Below are 17,769 nucleotides of genomic sequence, written 5' to 3' on the forward strand. Positions count from 1 at the left end.
TATTAACAACAGTTGTAAAGATGACTCTCAGGTGTCTATATGTCCCAGCTGTGAGGGTGTTCAACTGAGAGCCAGTGTCTTTTCTTCTAGAAATATTATTTGAACTTGAAATAAAGAGCTGATATTTCTTGTGGGCCATGTTTTGTGCTCTTCAGCATGACTAGGTGATGTTTTGTTAAGTAGAGGATATGGAGAGGAAAAAAAATCTCTTGTGTTATGCAAGTCCTTTTTGCTAGAAGTAGAAAACATAATTTTGAATATCATAGGAGCAAAAGGAACAATCTCTGATATGCAGTGGTGAATTATTAAAAATTTTGGGTTTATTTTTAGCTCTAATACAAGGCAACAAACAAGTAAAAGGCAAGGAGAAAAGACAGGAGTACCAGTGTTGGATCATGTACTGTCCTTAATGCATTTACCAGAGAAGGAAGACATCACTGACCTTTCACAGTCTTGGGTTGCCTTGGTTGTACTACCACATATAAGGTAAAGGATATTCTAAGGTACTGTTGTCATGTATTTCTGTAGTACTGTCTACTTTCTTACTGCCTGTTTGCTGTCTTTCTGTAAGGAATCACTTTACTAAGGAAAAGACGATAAGTGCTAGTGCTAGGCTCAGGAAACTGGGGTAAGAAGACAAAAACAAGTGCTGCATGGAAATACCATGAGTCAACAGTAAAGACAGGAATAGAATATCAGCTTCTTGATTGCCTACTCACTAAATTTGGTGCTTTAGTGTATAGAGATGTTCTTGACACATTTCAGTTTGTGTGTTTTAAGCACTATCCTCTCTCAACAGTATTTTTTCAGTAATTATTGAAGGACTAGTTAGAAAGAAGATGCAGTGAAGGCTACAACTTTAATTGTGAGTCAGAAATAGCAAAAACGTTTTGCTGCTGGTTTCAAACTTAGAATGAGCTACATGTAATTTAATAGAGGTAAATGGGATAGAAAATTTTATATGTATGTCAGTGTAACAGAAATAAAAGTCTTCCCATTTATTTTGAACAGACCAATGAACAAAGACCACATCCTGCCTCATGTGACAAGTTTTATAGACTCTCTCTTCACAGCCATTGAAAAAGGAAGCCTCTGCAAAGGTCAGTTAGTTACTTCCTGTTTATTTGCTTTTTGTTGATATATAAAAAAATAAAAGCAATTTTTATGATTGTACAAAGCATGAAAATGAATAGTGGTAGCATTGTATCCAAAATTACCAGCTTGACTTAAACTAGAAGAGCAAAGCTTGGGAGGAAACAACCTCCAGGAAACAATGGAGGAACATTTGCTGTTCATAATAATGATGGGGTGACAGATGTCCTGCACAGTGGAAGACAGAGGTAATTGGGAAGGAAAAGAAGAAAGTGAGGAAAAAAAAAAAGAGGAAGAAAATCTATCTAAATCAAATTCAGGCTGAAGCTGTCAAGTGAAGGAGAGACTATTGACTCATAAGCTCCAATTCAAACCTGTAGTGCAAAGTTTAGGACATTAGCATCTGTCAGTGCATAGCTACTCATCAATGACTGCTATAAACTCCAATTAAATATCATTGTCTCAAACCCTTTGAGCTCCATGTTGGGTGCCAAAAAAGACCCTTGTGGTTTAACCCCAGCTGGCAACTAAGCCCCATCCAGCTGCTCACCTGCTCATACTTGCCCAGTGGGATAGGGCAGGGAATCACAATAGTAAAAGTGGGAAAGTTTGTGGACTGAGATGAAGGCAGCTTAATAGGTAAAGCAAAAGCTACACACAGAAGCAAAGCAAAAGAAGGAATTTTACCACTTCCTATGGGTGGGCAGGAAACTTCCAGGAAAGCAGCATTATGCCATGCATAATGGTGGCTTGGGAAGACAAACACCATCACTCTGAACATTCCCCAGTTTATCTATTCCCCAGTTTATCTGCTGAGCATGACCATATGGTTTGAAATACCCCTTGGGTCAGTTGGAGTCAGCTGTCCTGGATGTGTTTCCTCCCAGCTCCTTGTGCACTCCCAGCCCACTCACCAGTGGGCTGGTGTGAAAAGCAGAAAAGGCCTTGATGCTTTGTGAGTGCTGCACAGTGATAACAAAAAAATCCCTGTGTTGTCAACACTATTTTCAGCACAGATCCAATCCAGAGCCTCATACCAGCTGCTATGCAGAAACTCAGCTCTATTCCAGCCGAAACCAGCACATTCTCTGCCTGTTATTCAGTACCATTTATGTCGTGCTCAGGTACCACACTATCCAATGCAGCCTCATTATCCACCTCTTCCCCTCCCATCCTTTGATACAATATCATTCCCTTAGTCTGTGGACCACCTCTGTAAAGTGTTCACAGAATATCTGCTGAGTTCATTTTGTCCACAAATCTGGGTTCCATCTGTTATGGTGGTCACTCAGGACAGGAGGGTTGGTGTCCTGTGTGGAATTGTTTGCCACCAGAGTCAGCTCATGTTAATTCACTGCTGCACTTAACACTGCTTCTTGTAAAGCTTGTCCTCCATTGGTTTGGGTGGTTCCTGCTATAGGAATTCCTACAACATGTGACTTAAACCTACAACATGCTACTGAAATGGGTTACAACAATTTAAAGTAGTATCTTTTATAATCTCCACCCCAGTCCCTTTGGGCCAGGCCACAGGGCTTAACATTGCAATGAACTCTTCTCCTTGCCCCTGCTGGGGTTTGAATTTCCCCACAATCTTGTTAGGGCAGTACCTGCTCCAAGGTGGAGTCTTACCGAGAAGTCCCAGTTTTTCCTGGGGTGTACCTGCTGTGGTGTAGGCTTCCCCATCACCACAGGTGTTTTGGGGTGTACCTGTTCCAGGGCAGCCTTATCCATGGGCCACAGTGATATGCCTGCTCCAAATGTGGCCTTACCCATGGCTGCTCTCCCTCAGGAGTGTACCTGCTCTGTCATGAACTTGTCTGTGGCCACACACTTTGAGGTGCTCCAGCATGACCTCATGCATAGCTGGGGAGGACTCATGGTGTACCTGCTGCAGCATGTACTTACCCACAGGCACAGATGCTTCAGGTGCACTTTCTCCAGCCTGGATTTACCCTTGGGTCACAATTCCTTCAGAGGTACACCTGCTGCAGCGTAGACATAACGAAAGCCATAGCTGCTTTGAGATGTACCTACTTTGTCATGGACTTAACCTCAGCCAGCAACTGAGCCCCACACAGCTGCTTGCTTACTCAGCAGGGATGAGGGGAGAGCATCAGAAGAGTAAAAAGGGAGAAAACTCAAAGGTTGAGATACAGATAGTTTAACAGATAAAGCAAAAGCCATGCATGCAAGTGAAGCAAAACAAGGAATTCATTCACCACTTCCCAAGGGCAGGCACGTGTTCAGCTATCCCAGGAAAGCAGGGCTCCATCACTCATAACAGTTACATGGGAAAACAAATGCCATGCCTTCTTCTTGCCCCTGTTTTAAATGCTGAGCATGGTGCTGTCTGATAGGGGATATCTCTTGGATCAGTGGGGTCAGCTGTCCCAACTGTGTTCCACTGGGGGAGTTAGTTTTCCTCACAGTGGCTGGTATGGGGCTGTGTTCTGGACTTGTGCTGAACACAGGCTTGATAATACAGAGATGTTTTTGTTACTACTGAGCCTACTGCTGCTGCCAGGGCCTTTACTGCTTTTCATGGTGCCATGCTGCCAAGGAGGCTAAGGGTACATGGCAGGCTGGGAGGAGGCACAGTCAGGACAGGTGACCCCAGCTGTCCAAAGGGTATTCCAGACCTTACCTTCATGCTCAGTATATAAATTGTGGGGAAGGAGGAGGAAGGGAGGGGATGTTTGAAGTGATGGCATTTGTCTTGCCAAGTCACCACTACATGTGATGGGGCTCTGCTTTCCTGGAGATGGATGAACACCTGCCTGCCCATGGGAAGCAGGTTTTTGTTCTGTTTTGCTTGTGTGCATGGCTTTTTTGCTTTATCTCAACCCACAAGTTTTCTGCTTTTACCCTTCTGATTTTCTGCCTGATGCTGCTGGTGGGGGAGTGGGCAGGTGGCTGCAGGGGGGTTGGTGGCTGGCTGGAGTTCAATGACAACACCTCTCCCAATGCCTTGTGTACCCCCAGCCTCCCCACTGGTGGAGTGGGGTGAGGAGCAGGAAAGGAGTGGGAAAGCCCTTGGTGCTGTGTGAGTGCTGCTCATTGGTAACAGAAACATCCTTCTGTTATCAGCAGTTTCCAGCACAAATCCAAAACAGAGCTACATGCTAGCTGCTATGAAGAAAACTGCCTCTATCCCAGCCAAAACCACCACACCATCTCTGACCCAAGTGGCACCACCAATTCTAAATGCTGCATCTTTTCTCCAGGAAGAGATGGTTACTGGTTGTCTTCCCTCTCTGGCCAGAAAAAAAAAATTAACTGAGCCTGCATAGAGCAGGGCAGTTACTCAGAGAGCTGGAAAGTATTTGACCTTGTGACAAGCTATAAACAACTTCTGGAATGCTCCAGGTTGAGTGTTCATTGTTCCTTTGTTTGTAAGGGCTGTCTGTCATTTTCCATTTATAATACCTTTGTTAATATTCCTAAGTGTATCCACCAACCAGCTTTATTGGTTTTTCTTCTTTAAAGAAGCTTTGTCAAGTGTTTAGGTCTTTCTTTTATCATATTTGCAGGTTTTTCATGCTGTCATGGTTGTTTTATTGGTAATGTACTTAGCCTAAAAAATTCAAGAATTTATTTTCTTGGGTCTCATCTTTGCTGGCAGTAGTAGCAGCACTTCTCAGGCTCTGTTTGCGTGCCAGAAGCACATTGCTATTTCTTCCTTTGTTGATAAGGGAAAAGAAAATAAATGCATCCTCAGTCCTGTACTCATGCCTCCTCTTGTCCCATATTACCCTTATTTGCTTGGTTTTCTTCACCCTTCCCACAAACTAGAGTTCCTGGATACTTTTTTCATCCCCTGGCATTCTTTCCACCTCCATGATTCCTGCAATTCCTTCACCTTCTGCTAGGACTCCAGTCCACTGCCTGTGCAAGGCTCCCAGCCCTGTGCTCTATTTGACCTTCCTGCCCTTTGAGCCCTGAGGCAAAGTGCAAGTTCCAGAACTGGGTGTTTTTGGTGTTCTGGTTGCTGTGGAGTGCAAGGAAACAGGCTAGAAAACTGGGTCAGAGCAACAGCAAGGTATCTCTGGCAGCTCCTCCGGGCCAGTATGAAAGTGCTTCCCTTATTGATCACACAGCAGTGTCTGTAGGGAGGTGGAAGCTGCTGTCTTTGTCCAGCATGGGCATACTGCTACCAAAGGGCATGCAGATTGCACCCTGGGAACTGTCCTTACACTATAGATGCAGAAAGTTTCCTCCTGTCGTTACTTGATGTTTCTTCTCTCTTTGAGGAGCTCCTTGTGGAGGTTAATGGTTAGCAGGATCTGGGAAATCACATACCTGGGGAATTAAGCAAGTGAGAATAGAGGAATTAAGCAACTTAGAATAGAGGAATGTTCGCAGAGAAATAAATAGGATATGAATGCTCACTTCTCTTTCTTTTCCATTGGCAGCATATAAGACATTTAAATCTTCTAAAAACTTTCTTGCATTTGCCTGGTTTGGGAACAGTATTTCTTTAACCTGGAAAGACATGAAGGAGGGGAATTATCATTTTTTTATTTTTTTAAAAGCAACCTATTTGCTAACTTTGAAGTGTGATGGGAAAGGAATTGCCCTTTCTTGCCTGGCAGGGCATTGGCTATCTTGTGCCTCTGGGAAACCCTCCATCTCAAAAGGAGTCTGAGAGGTTTAGAAAGGAGACAGAATTCAGCAAACCCACCTGCCATTCACTAATACATACTCAGTCTTTATGTACGTGGGGCAGCTTTAAAGATCTTACACAGCAGTGCATTGCCAAAGTTTCAGAGTTTATAGGCACCTGTGTGGTGGTAGCATCCGTATGTATTTTTGCTTTGTTTTTGCTACATTCATATCAATTTGGCAGCATTTCTTCCTTTTGAGCAAAGTGCTGTCTGTGACTCCTGCCACAGTGCTTAGCTCCAGATCCCTGCTTTCTGCACATGTGGGTGTGATGGAAACATGAAAACTGGGAGCTGTCACAGCTTTCAGTGCTGGCTTGCTGGAGGAGGCACTTACTTTGATAGCCAGGGAAGCACTTCTTTTATGTGTTATGGTTATGTGTTATGGTTAGAAAATACACATGCCAGTTCTGGGCTCCATATGCTGCCTTATTTCTCTGACTCCAGCCGTTTCAGGATGGGAATGCACCATACAAGCACAAGTCACTGAGAGCTGAGTAAATTTACAAGATGTTCTTGTTCTTTCTCTGCTCCAGGAAACCTGTTTGTGGCCTGCCAAGCTGTAAGTACTCTCCTTAGTTTGGCGGAATCTGCTGAAGTACTCCATTTGTTACCTGTGGAGCGTGTCAAGAGCTTGGTGACGTAAGTAAACTCTGCCTGTTCTGTGGTGCTTCATGGTTTTCCTTGGTAGGGCAAAAATTTGCCTTTGCCTTTATATAAGAGCTGGTTAAATGCTTCTTTGTGTGCTGTCCATTCTGTTATGCTGGTGCATTGCTTCAGTATTGTGGTTATGTAATGGAGCAAAGTTGTAGGCTCTTTTTTTGGAGAGCCAGGTAGATGTAGTTCCTGTTCAATGACATTTTCTCTGCAAACTGATGCTTTCTTAGCTGCAGGGTAGTGTGTCAAGCAAGTTGGTTCTAGTTTTATGTTGGAGTGCTACCCTGGTTCTAGTTTTGCTTTGGAATGCTGCACCTAGTAATTCTGTGTTATATTATAATGACAAAAGAGACAGGAACAGCACTTTCTGAGCTGTGTCAAAAGCCTGAGTTTGCTCCTGGTGTTGGGATTCCACCATGTCCTTACATACCTATGTTTGTGCTTGCTCCACAATGGGAGGAGATTTTGTATACTCCATTTTATTTATTTTCACTCTATTTAACTTATAATTAGCACAGAAAACTCTCTGGCTGGAGGGACAGAGAGAGAGCTGAATGCTCTCTCTAGCATCTCCAAGTCTTTAGTGGCTTGAGCTTCAAAACATCCTGTTCATTTAGGAAGTTATGGTGCTCATGTCTGAGGCATGATGGAAATAAAACAACTTGCCCAGATCAGACAGGAATTATTGGCAATGAGCTTTAGCCTAATGCTTTCCTGTCAGCCCTGTGCAGGGAATGTGAAACCTACTTGGAGCAAGGGATGTAAGGTGGCAGAAGGAGGTTTCTCTGTGAGCAGACAGGATTCCTGGGGTCTCACCTAAACCTAGATTATTTCTCTTCTGTTGAAGTTGATCACTGACTGAGCACCTGGGCAGTACCAGAAGCCCTGGTGTGACCTATGCAGGTTTATTTTCTGCAGCTGTGTGTCCAGCATGCAAGCCTCAGCTTGACAAGTCTGATTGACACAAAGGAGGGATCTCATGCCTCTTGGGCTGTCATGGGTTTTGCAGCTACAAGTCATTGTGCTGGTGAAGTCTAATTTCAGTGGCCTGCTGGTGCAAGCAGAGTCTGAAATCATGGAATTTTCCCTTAATGTTGTAGTTATCACTACTGCCTTGTTTTTTAATACCAGTATTGTTGCAGTGCTTTCTGTATGCTAATAAAATATCTGTTGTTTTAGCACTTTCCCTTCAGACCCCTCTGCATTGCTATTGGCTGATCTCTATTACACGAGGCTGGCACTATGTGGGTGCCAGGAGCCCCTTTCCCAAAGGAACCTAATGGACTTGTTTGAGAAGTTGCATCCTAATATTTCCACTGGTGTTTCCAAGGTAATCTGCTGTTTTGAGCACGTGCAAAGTAATTTGTATTTTAACAATCAAACATAAGTAAACTTAGTTAAATGTTAAAGTTTGGAAGGAGAAGCATGATGAGACTGTAAAGCCATTGCTTCCATAGTGTCTGCTTAGACCTGTGTCAATGGGGCATGAGTTAACAGAGGTTAACTGTTAGCCCTGTCAGCCTTGCCTCTTCCCTAGAGCTAAATCAGGGCAGCAGCATAATGCATTCACTTCTAATTGCTTTCTAGACTTCAGGAATTCATCTGTTTCTCAGCTCCAAGATGAACCCAGTGAAATCAGTGTGCTGTACTAGACATTAACCTCTCTGGAGGTGTGTATTTGTCAATTCATGTTGCCTGACATATGTTTCTCCTTGGAATAGGTCCGGCTGTTGACGGTTCGAATTCTAAACCATTTTGATAATCCACCTTCTGCACAGATTGAGGTAGGGCTAAAGCTTTTCATTTAACATTTCAAAGCTATCTGTGTTTCATGTTTTGTGTGAAGTGTTGTTCACTTAGCAGAAACTAAATGTATCTGGTAAAGGTGGTCTTCTGCTTTTGTCCTTTCACATTCCAGTCTTATTTCTTTGTCCCCCACCTCCTGGTGTTTTCAGATGTGTGCCTAAATGGTGAAAACCAGAGCAAGTCCTTTGACTTTGTTCTTTTGTCCAGAATGGCCGTGAGTCTGTATAGTTTTTTTGAAGTACTTTTCAATGAGATAAAGGTACTCTAACAGAATTCATGTCACTTGTTTGTTCAGGGTGATGGCACAGGGGAATTCCAGCCATTATTTGCCATATTGCTCCAAGCAGAACTTGTGCCAGCAACAGTGAATGATTACAGAGAAAAACTTCTCCATTTGAGGAAACTAAGATGTGACATAGTGCAGCCTGCAATACCAAGTGGATCTTTACAGGAGGTAAGGATTTATTGTCAAAAAGCAGTTGTCACATTCCTTTGTTCTAAGAGAATGTTCTTATTTCATCACATGGATTGCAGAGTTTTTAATGAGAGTGTATAAAAAAAGTCAATTAACTCTCAGATTAGATTTTAGAAAACTTACTTGTTAGTAGGGTTCACAGATCCCATTGTCCTCAGGAGTACTGTGTTCAGTAATACAACAGTGGTATCCAGATAAATGGCCCACAGTCAGATTAATCTGGACTTGATGTCATGGAAAGGAAGGCAAGTGATTCCAGGGAGAAACGAGATGTGAGCAAATTTAAACTCATGACCTTGCCATGTCCTCAGTGTGGTTGAACATTGGTAGGGCTCTCACTGGCTGTTGGTGACCTCACTTCTGGATCTTGCTTCAGCAGGAAATTTTTTTTATGCCTGTAATTGTTGAATGTCCTCTGCTGCTGAGCTAAAGGGGGCCTCACATCCATGAGGAAGGATTGTAGGTCACTCCTCCATGTAGCTCAGTGAGGAGCCAGCCTAGAGATCATGCCATTAGGCCTAGTGCAGTGAATACTCCTCTGGGCAATCTTTTATCTGTCTGAGGTCCCCCATTTTGCTGTGATAGCACTGAAGTTGGTGAGAGAGGCAGTCCAGATCATCTGCTGAACTGTTTTTTCCATATTCATGTTATTTATAGTTATAAGGTCTCAGTGTAGCTTACAGTAAATGGGTTCTGGATTTCCACATGCAGCTATGAGGAAGGAAATGGGTTCTAGATATTCCACATGAAGAAATTATTATGTATGTGACATCCTTCATCTCTTGTAGCACTCCTGAAAACTTCTTAGACCAAAGTTTCCTCTTTGAGAGAAAGAAAGGTTAGAGGAGCTTGGTTGGTCTTTAACTGGTGTTTTTTGCATCTCACAAGATGGTGTTGTGTGTCATTCTAGGTGCCTCTTCGGTATTTACTAGGAATGCTTTATATTAACTTCAGCCCTCTCTGGGATCCTGTAATTGAACTTATAACGTGAGTATATGCAGTTGGATGCTGTAATCTGTGGTTGTGTCACATTCCTTTCATTCTTCTGTGAACTGAAGCTGAGGTAAAAAATGTCCAGTTTGGAGAGATTTGTACATGAGAACCTTCATGTGAGATCTTCTGAAATTAATTTGATCTCTCAAATTTCAGCCTGTGTAGACTCTTCAGTTTACTTCCTGATTTTTTATACTTCAAAGCGAACTTGCAACAAATACAGTCAAATAGCATCAGAGTTTCAACAGGAGTTTTTAGTCAGAGGTAGCAGGATTTGATTTATGTTTCACAAATGCTTAAAGGAACAAGAAGTCTCTCTGTTTCCTCATCTGCTAACTTTTCTGTCCTTACTGGAAAACCTCTAAATTGTACTAAAGAGTAGGGAAGTAAGCATGGTGAAAAAATAAGTGACTTCTTTCAGCATGACTTCATCTTCTTTTTTCCTCCCTTTGTTGTATGATTAAAAAGGATGGGATTTTCCTCTTCAAACCAGTGAATTAATTAAAGAAAAAAATTAAACCAGCTCTTCAAAAGATATGTCCGTGTTAATTCTTCCTTTGATTCTATATGATTTGCTGTACAGAAGTCAGTAGAAAGCTTGAGAATATTTTTACTCAATTTGAGTTCATTTGAAGTCATGGGATACAACCAGATTATTTTAATAACAGTTGACATTTGGGATCCATGAGAAAAGGCAAGGAAGTGCTATGGCTGCATTGTGCAGATGTCCTGTCTCTGGACAGCCACATTAAAGCGGTGATCAAAGCCTTTGATTGTGATGGTTGATAACTAGCTGAGTGACGCTTGCCTTTTCTTATCTTCCTTCTAATTTCATGCTGTATTCTGTTTTGTTAGTTCTCATGCAAAGGAAATGGAGAATAAACAGTTCTGGAAGGTCCTGTATGAACATTTGGAGAGGGCTGCTAGCTATGCTGGTAAGTCACCTATCCTAAGCATGGTTATCGTAGCAACCCAGCTAAATGGTGAATTATGTTCCTGCTTTTCAAGTTCCCCAAATTTATGTAGGATGGAGGAATTGAGAACCAGTACTGCTGTCGTGTCCAGGACAGGAGTGGAGAGGCTTGTGAGGAAGCTGTGTCTCCTGTCCTAAACACCAAGCAGTAGCTGGAAAAGGCCACCTGCATTACAGGAGGGAGTGGCAGGTTGTTGGAAATCCTGCAGCAGTTTCATCTTTGCTTAAGGCTGGCACTGCTCAGACTGGTCAGGACTGTGTAATGGTGCAGACCATCTTCCTGCTCCGTGGAATTTCTGCACATAGTCCTTGTGTGTGCTCTTGAGGTTTACCTATGGGCATATGCAATCTAATATTTCAATAGAGTCACAAGTGTGCAGCCATTTGTGAACTTCCCTGTTACTCAGGGGAACTGAGCCCAGTAGAGAAGTGCCAGGGTTGCAAGGCATCCTAGAACGCTTTCTAAGCAGTGTGTGTCTTTCAGGTCAGTGTTAAATACAGTTGTGTCTGAACAGGTGCATGTCACCAAATATATTACTTTTGTAATGGGGGATGGATTCCTTGCTATTGGTGATGAAGTAACCTGAAAAGATTTTCTTATCTCTTCCATAGAAATGGAGCTGCAAGATGAATTAGATGAACAAGAGGAGAGCATTGCTGAAACAGAAAGTGAGAAGATGCCAGAAGGAGAGGTGGGGACTGTCTTTCTGGAGCAACTGAGGAGTAGAACAGATTGCAGTGAACGGCTGGACCACACAAATTACAGGTTCCTACTTTGGAAAGCACTGGATAAGTTTCCAGACAGAGTGGAGCCACGGTCGAGGGAACTTTCCCCACTTCTTTTGAGATTCATTCGGTAAGGAAGATTTATTTTTCAATTGAGTGGACACATTGCTTTCAATGTATTGCTGAGCTTTAAGGGATTGGCTATCCCATTACAGACTTTATTTCTTGCATGCATGGCTGATGACATGTCTGTTTCCAGTAGACATACCTTTTAATTGGAATGTGGATTATTCTGTTAGAAATAAAGCAGGCTGAAATGAAACTTACAGTAGTAGATCTCTTGCTGCTCATTCATTGACTTGACATTGTCACTCTCGTTACTCAGTTACAGAGTGATTTCAGTGGAAATGAAGTTCCTCTTTAATGAAAACACACTTTAATTTGGAATCACAGAATACCAAAGTGTTTTCCCCCAGGATGGGGAAAATACTGATTTTGTTAGAGGCTGATTCAAATTCCTGCCCCTGGAGGGAAAGCAATGGTGTGCTTGCATATGTGTGCACGTATCAGACAGTATGATGGACATAATAAGATGTTACAATAAGAATGGTGAGGTTTTTAGTTGATGTTGTTGCCCTGAAACCTTGAGAAATGTTATGCTTCTAATTCCTTCCTTCTTTTTTTTAAACACAGAAATGAGTACTACCCAGCAGATTCCTTAGTGGCTCCATCTCAGGATCTCAGAAGGAAAATTAGTGGTACCATAGCAGCAAAACAAATACCCACTGAAGAGGTGAATGATGTTGCTATGGAGGAGGAGGAGGAGGAGGAGGAAGAAGAAAAGGAAGAAGGGGAACCAATTAGTATAGGAGTACCAAAAAAGAAAACAAGAAGAGCTGCTGCTAAGTAAGTATTTTTAGTTTTCCCTTTTGCTCTCATGGAAAGGCAGATTCAGCAGCTCACATTGAGATACAAGCTGTGGTTTTGTATATATTATTTTTTCTTCTTTTGCTTGTGCTTCATCATTTCTCAGTGGATTACAAGTCAGAAATTCTGCCTGTACAGTACTGAAAATCCAAACACGTTGCCCAGGTTTTATCATTATCTCATTACCTGTCTGTGGTGTGTTTTACTTAAGCAAAAAATGTGTAGTATTCTGAAGTTTCCAGACACTCTTGTACCTGATTTCCCTGGCTTCTCTGTGCATGTCTGTTAGTCTTTGAAAACTGTGGACGTTGCCAAACACTTCAAAAAATTAGATTATTTGTTTAGGTATAGAATATTTGGATTCTGGTATAGAATATTGGGATATTTAGGTATAGAATATTGGGATTCGGCCATTTCCTACCCATTATAAATCTTGTCTTCTTAGGGACCAAGGTTTTTATTTGGTAGACTGAAGCTGCATGTTGCTGAGTGTTATTGTTGCAGTGCTGAATGCCTGAGAAAGTTGCTCTTTGTATGAATTCTCCCCAGTGATGACCTCTGTCAAATATCCCTTACAAACACAGCACAAAGATTTATATTCTGACACTTCTTCTGCAAAGGATGGCCCTTGTAATGACAGAGAACTTCAAAATGTCACCTTATATGTTGGAACAAGACAAGTATACAAGTATTTGATATGTGACCTAAAGTGCCATTTCATCCCAGGTGTCCTGTGGGTGTTTCATTTTTTTCCCAGATTCTGGCTTGTATCTGCAAGTTATCAGCAATTAAAATACAGTGACAGTCCAAGATATTTTGTTGTTTTCCCTGCCTCCATCTCAGAACATCCTGCAGTGAAGTGGAAACATTAGCACCCGGTAGCTGTAACAAAGGCATGAAAGATTTACCGGGAGTGTGTTAATGAGTTGTGGAGTGACCTCCCTTCTCGGGTCAGACCAGTGCCAGGGAAGACTCCCTTGTGGGGCTGCACTCTTTGTCCTGGGAAGCACGGCTGAAGCAGGGAGCACCTGCCCCAGACTCCCTCTGGGATTCCTGGAAGGCATCCTACTCATCCTTTGTGCCCAGCCATGGAAGAGGGTGGCCCAGCTCAAGTGTCTGGAGGATTCAGTGCAAATTAGCAGCTGAATGAGGACAGCTTCTACCAGTTCCACAGCACACATGGTAGAGGACATCTCACTTATCCTGGTCTTCTTTGTCCCTTTCCATGAGGAGGACGTGGGGCAGATGTGAGGTGACCCTGCCAGTGCTAGAGGAACTGACTCCCATCTGTCCCTGCAGCCCAGTGTTAAGTCCAGCACAGTCTGTGGCTGGATGCAGCCCATCACATTGGTAGGAGCAACACGGGCACCAGTTATGGACAAGTGAATAAACAAAGAGATAAATACAGAGTTTTGGTGTTGTAGGCTGGGTTGGCAGAGAGAAGTAAGCTGCATCCTGACTGTGCCCCTTTCTCATGAAAAATCTGAGCCTACCCAGTGCTGCTGAAGTAAAGGCATTTTCTGTGCAGTGAAGTGACAGCTGGAAGGAGCTGCTTAGGGAGCAGGACACTTCTTGAGATGTCTGAAATAGCGCTGAAGACTTGGGATCCTCTTGTGTTTTGTTTTCTTTCTTGTTAATGAATTTTAACTTAAGTTCCCTGTTCATTTGTCTCCTGGATATTTTTAAAAAAATCATTGCTTTGTTTTGCAGGCAACTAATAGCCCACTTGCAAGTTTTCTCAAAATTCTCAAATCCTCGTGCATTGTTTTTGGAGCAGAAGTTGAATGCCTTGTATACCCAGGTGAGGCTATCTGCTTACTTTTAGAAATACTACTAATAAATCAACTCTTTCTTATTTGAGTGCCATGTCTAATACTGAGGAAAGCTGTCATTTTTTAATCTCAGCTGTGATAGCTGAAAAAGCAACTGTCCTTGGGAGGACTTTCTAACAGGCTTCACTTGAAATGAACCCCTTAGGCAAAGACCTGCTTAAGATACCCGGCTTAGTTTGCCAGGCACTGGCAAACAGATCTGACAGCTGACAAGTAGTAGTCTTTGGCAAGGTGGAAGAGTGGCTGCAGAGTATATCTGTTTCACTTACACTTCATGCAGGATATGGGGAAGGATTTAGAATGAAAAATTTGGGGAAGATCTAAGGAGATCTGTCTTTGTCTATAGTGTTTTGTATACTAAGAGTATGGCCAGTATGTACAAGAAATTATCAAGCATCAAAAAAGGAATTTCTTCTTGAAGAATATTCAATTTGCTTGATTCTAGGGATTTCCCTGAAAGAATTGTCAAAAGTATGACTTCAAAGAGGGATTCTAATTCTTTATTTTGCAATCCTTAAAATGGTTTTGTTTTTTAATTTTTTTAATTTTCCAGGGTTGTGTTGATTCCCAGTTTGTGGATTTGTTCAGGTCATTGGGGTTTGCTCGCATTGTTCCTAGTTTGTTTTCTGAGGCTGTGGGTGTTGAAAGCTCCATTCCTTAGTCCCTGAATTTGACAATCTCTAGTAGACATCCACTCTGTTTCAGTCTATCTCAAAGTATTGCTTAGAAAACCAGTTGATCGATGTGTTTGCTTGGCTGTGTTCTTAGCAAAATATTGGGCAGTCATGTAAAGGTCAAATCACTGTGGGAAGACCAGCCTGGCACAAGAAGATTATTTCATCACTTACTGTTTGCATTTCTGTGTCTTAGTACATGCATTGTCACAGCTGGTGTGTCCATCTGGCGTAGGGACGTCATGGCAAAGTGACCTCTGATGACACTTGCTGTGCTATTTAGTAAGAGACTGAAGAACTGATAAAGATGCTGCCTGGGGAAATGATCTGTATTTCTCAACCTCTTTTCCCTGTCCTGATGAATCTCAGAATCACAGAATATGCTGAGTTGGAACAGATCCATCAGGATCATTGAGTCCAGTTCCTGGCCCTGCACAGGACGCCCCAAGAATCAACCATGTGCCTGAGTGCATTGTGCAAACAATTCTTTAACTCAGGTAGTCTTGGTGCTGTGACCACCCCTTGGTGTTGTTTAGTGCCTAGGTTATGAAGAGTCATCTTCAAGAGAGGGCAGATCTCACTGAGACTTTACATACCAAGTCGTCCAAGTAGTTTGTGTCTGTCACAGGAAAGAAATACAGATATCTTGGAATGGTTTGGGTAGTCTGCTTTTTAATCCACTCTTCTTAGATACACAGCTGATAACTGGTTTTGATGATAAATGCAAACTCATAGTGGTCCAAAAGACAGCTATAAAAAACCATAGTATTATAACTATCCTATGTAGGTAGGAAGGAAAAGTATATATGAACTTCAGCAGCCAGGCCCCTTTTTATGAGTGGAAGTTGTGCATGTACACCTTGGCTTTTTAATGGCAACACATACATTCTGCTTCCATTTGAATAAGCTAGTCCAAAACCTGCTTGGGCCTGTAGCCTTTGGGTTGTTTCACTATTTTCAGTAAACATTTCTGCCTCCTAGATAGGGACTCATTTTCTTTCTTTTGTTATTTGCAGTTACTGTCTCATCAAGACCAGAATGTACAGAGAATAGCTCTTGACTGTATAATGACATACAGGCATCCTCATCTACTGCCATACAGGTAAAAGCTTTTATTTATTTATTCTTTTAGCATTGGTGAATTAGCCTGCTATCATATCAGAAGCCTGCTTTGGGATCAGTTTTATTTGGGATCCTGTATTTGTTGAAGACGTATATGTAAAATTTCATTTAGTCAGCTGTATGTTTTGTATCTAAGAAAGAAAATCAGATCTTGGGGTTAATCAGTGTCTCTTTTTTGTTTAGAGAAAAATAGCAACACTTCCATTCTGTACCAGAATAGTGTCAGTAGTGTTAGTAGTTCCATCATTTTCAGAGATGTCTTTTGTGCTGATGATTATAACCACCCAAAGAAACTGACAGCATAACACTGTGTTCAGAGTTAAATAATTTCCTTGAAATACATCCAGGACTTACTTGTCTACATCATTAGCTTGAATTTACAGGCTTTTAAAATAATTTTATAAAAGAGTGAGAAAATAGTACTTTAATATTTTGTATACAGCAAGGATAGATAGGTAGGTAATTAGATATAGATGCATTTGTGTGTGTATCTATTGTGTGTGTCTATTTTTATAACCCTACCTGCTCTCAAATAATGTTTATTACTCTCAGGGAGAACTTGCAAAGGCTACTGGAGGACAAGAGCTTTAAAGAAGAGATAGTCCATTTCAGTATTTCTGAGGAGACCACGGTAGTAAAAACAGAGCATCGACCAGATCTCATCCCTGTTCTTATGAGGTGTGTTCTGAAGTGTGAGTTCAAAAGCTTCATGGCAGAGTACCATGAGCAGAGAGATGTAATGCTGCTTCCCATTTTGAATAATTGAGATAAACCCATGCTTAATGCTACAGTTTGATGACTTAGTTTGTGATATTCTGTATGGTTTTCTTATTAACACATTTATATAATGTGTTATGCAAATGGTGTTTTCTTTAAAAACAGCATTTTGGCACATACTGTTTCTACTAAGGATTACAGAGAACTGTGAGGACATTTCAGTTCATTGAGTGTTGCCAGCTATTTGCAGTGATGTGAATTGTCCTGCAAGGTAACCAGTTTTATACCTGAAGTTTCCAGCAGAGCTTCCATTGTAGAAGCAGAAGTTGATCTTTCACTAGGATGTTTTTGGGCAATATGTAGTAGTTCAGTGGAGAACCTGAAGGGAGAACTTTCACTAGAGAATATTTTTAAACCGAGTTTCTCCTGCAGAGTAAGAGGCTGGAAAACAGATGGCTTGCTGAAAGCTAATGTAATCTCTTTCTGGTTCTTGAAGGATTCTCTATGGCAGAATGAGAAACAAAACAGGGAGCAAAACACAGGGCAAGTCTTCAGCGAGCACTCGCATGTCGATCGTTCTGCGATTTCTGGCCGGCTCGCTGCCAGAAGAGATCCGGATGTTCTTGGATCTGCTCTTTGAAGCTGTGAAGCAATTCAGTAATGGTAGGTACGCTGTAGAAGCTGGGTGTGGTATTTCCTGACTGTAGAGATGTGGGAGGATAAATAGGCTTAGTACTGTTATGTGCTTCAGTTTGTCTCTTGACCATGCCTTGAAGGGATGAAAGTAAACCCTTGGTAAGGACTAGGTTTCCCCTAAGTTTCTCCTTACAAAGCATGATTGCTCTGTTTTACATGTCCAAGGTCAGAAAAGCTGAACAACTTGCCACAACTGTGCAAATAAGTTGTAGCAGGCCAGGAGTGGATAGTGGCTGGGATCATAGGCTAGCCTGAGTATCAGGGCAGTAAAGAGAGCTTGTAAAGTGCTCTGATTCTGTAGAAGTGGGAGACATCTAAATATCAGAGAGATGGAGAAACAGAGCTGTTCTTATTTAAAAACCTGATTGTGAGGATCTGTAATTTAGGGCCAAATTCCACTATTTTTCACTAAAAA

General features: G+C 42.0%; 1 protein-coding gene across 1 annotated transcript in view; it reads left to right on the forward strand.

The window, feature by feature from the left end:
- The window catches only part of UTP20 (UTP20 small subunit processome component), a 62,524-nt gene that overhangs the window by 12,126 nt on the left and 32,629 nt on the right, over positions 1–17,769 (forward strand). Inside the window, exons 13-26 of the mRNA XM_064702160.1 lie at positions 331–486; positions 1,012–1,100; positions 6,293–6,398; positions 7,593–7,743; positions 8,135–8,197; positions 8,515–8,673; positions 9,605–9,681; positions 10,543–10,622; positions 11,273–11,516; positions 12,080–12,292; positions 14,024–14,114; positions 15,836–15,921; positions 16,494–16,619; positions 17,155–17,321. Coding sequence (XP_064558230.1) covers positions 331–486; positions 1,012–1,100; positions 6,293–6,398; positions 7,593–7,743; positions 8,135–8,197; positions 8,515–8,673; positions 9,605–9,681; positions 10,543–10,622; positions 11,273–11,516; positions 12,080–12,292; positions 14,024–14,114; positions 15,836–15,921; positions 16,494–16,619; positions 17,155–17,321 — 1,808 coding nt within the window. The remainder of the gene's footprint in view (positions 1–330; positions 487–1,011; positions 1,101–6,292; positions 6,399–7,592; positions 7,744–8,134; positions 8,198–8,514; positions 8,674–9,604; positions 9,682–10,542; positions 10,623–11,272; positions 11,517–12,079; positions 12,293–14,023; positions 14,115–15,835; positions 15,922–16,493; positions 16,620–17,154; positions 17,322–17,769) is intronic.

Source organism: Zonotrichia leucophrys, chromosome 1A, assembly GCF_028769735.1.
Source record: "Zonotrichia leucophrys gambelii isolate GWCS_2022_RI chromosome 1A, RI_Zleu_2.0, whole genome shotgun sequence".
NCBI classification, from domain to species: domain Eukaryota; kingdom Metazoa; phylum Chordata; class Aves; order Passeriformes; family Passerellidae; genus Zonotrichia; species Zonotrichia leucophrys.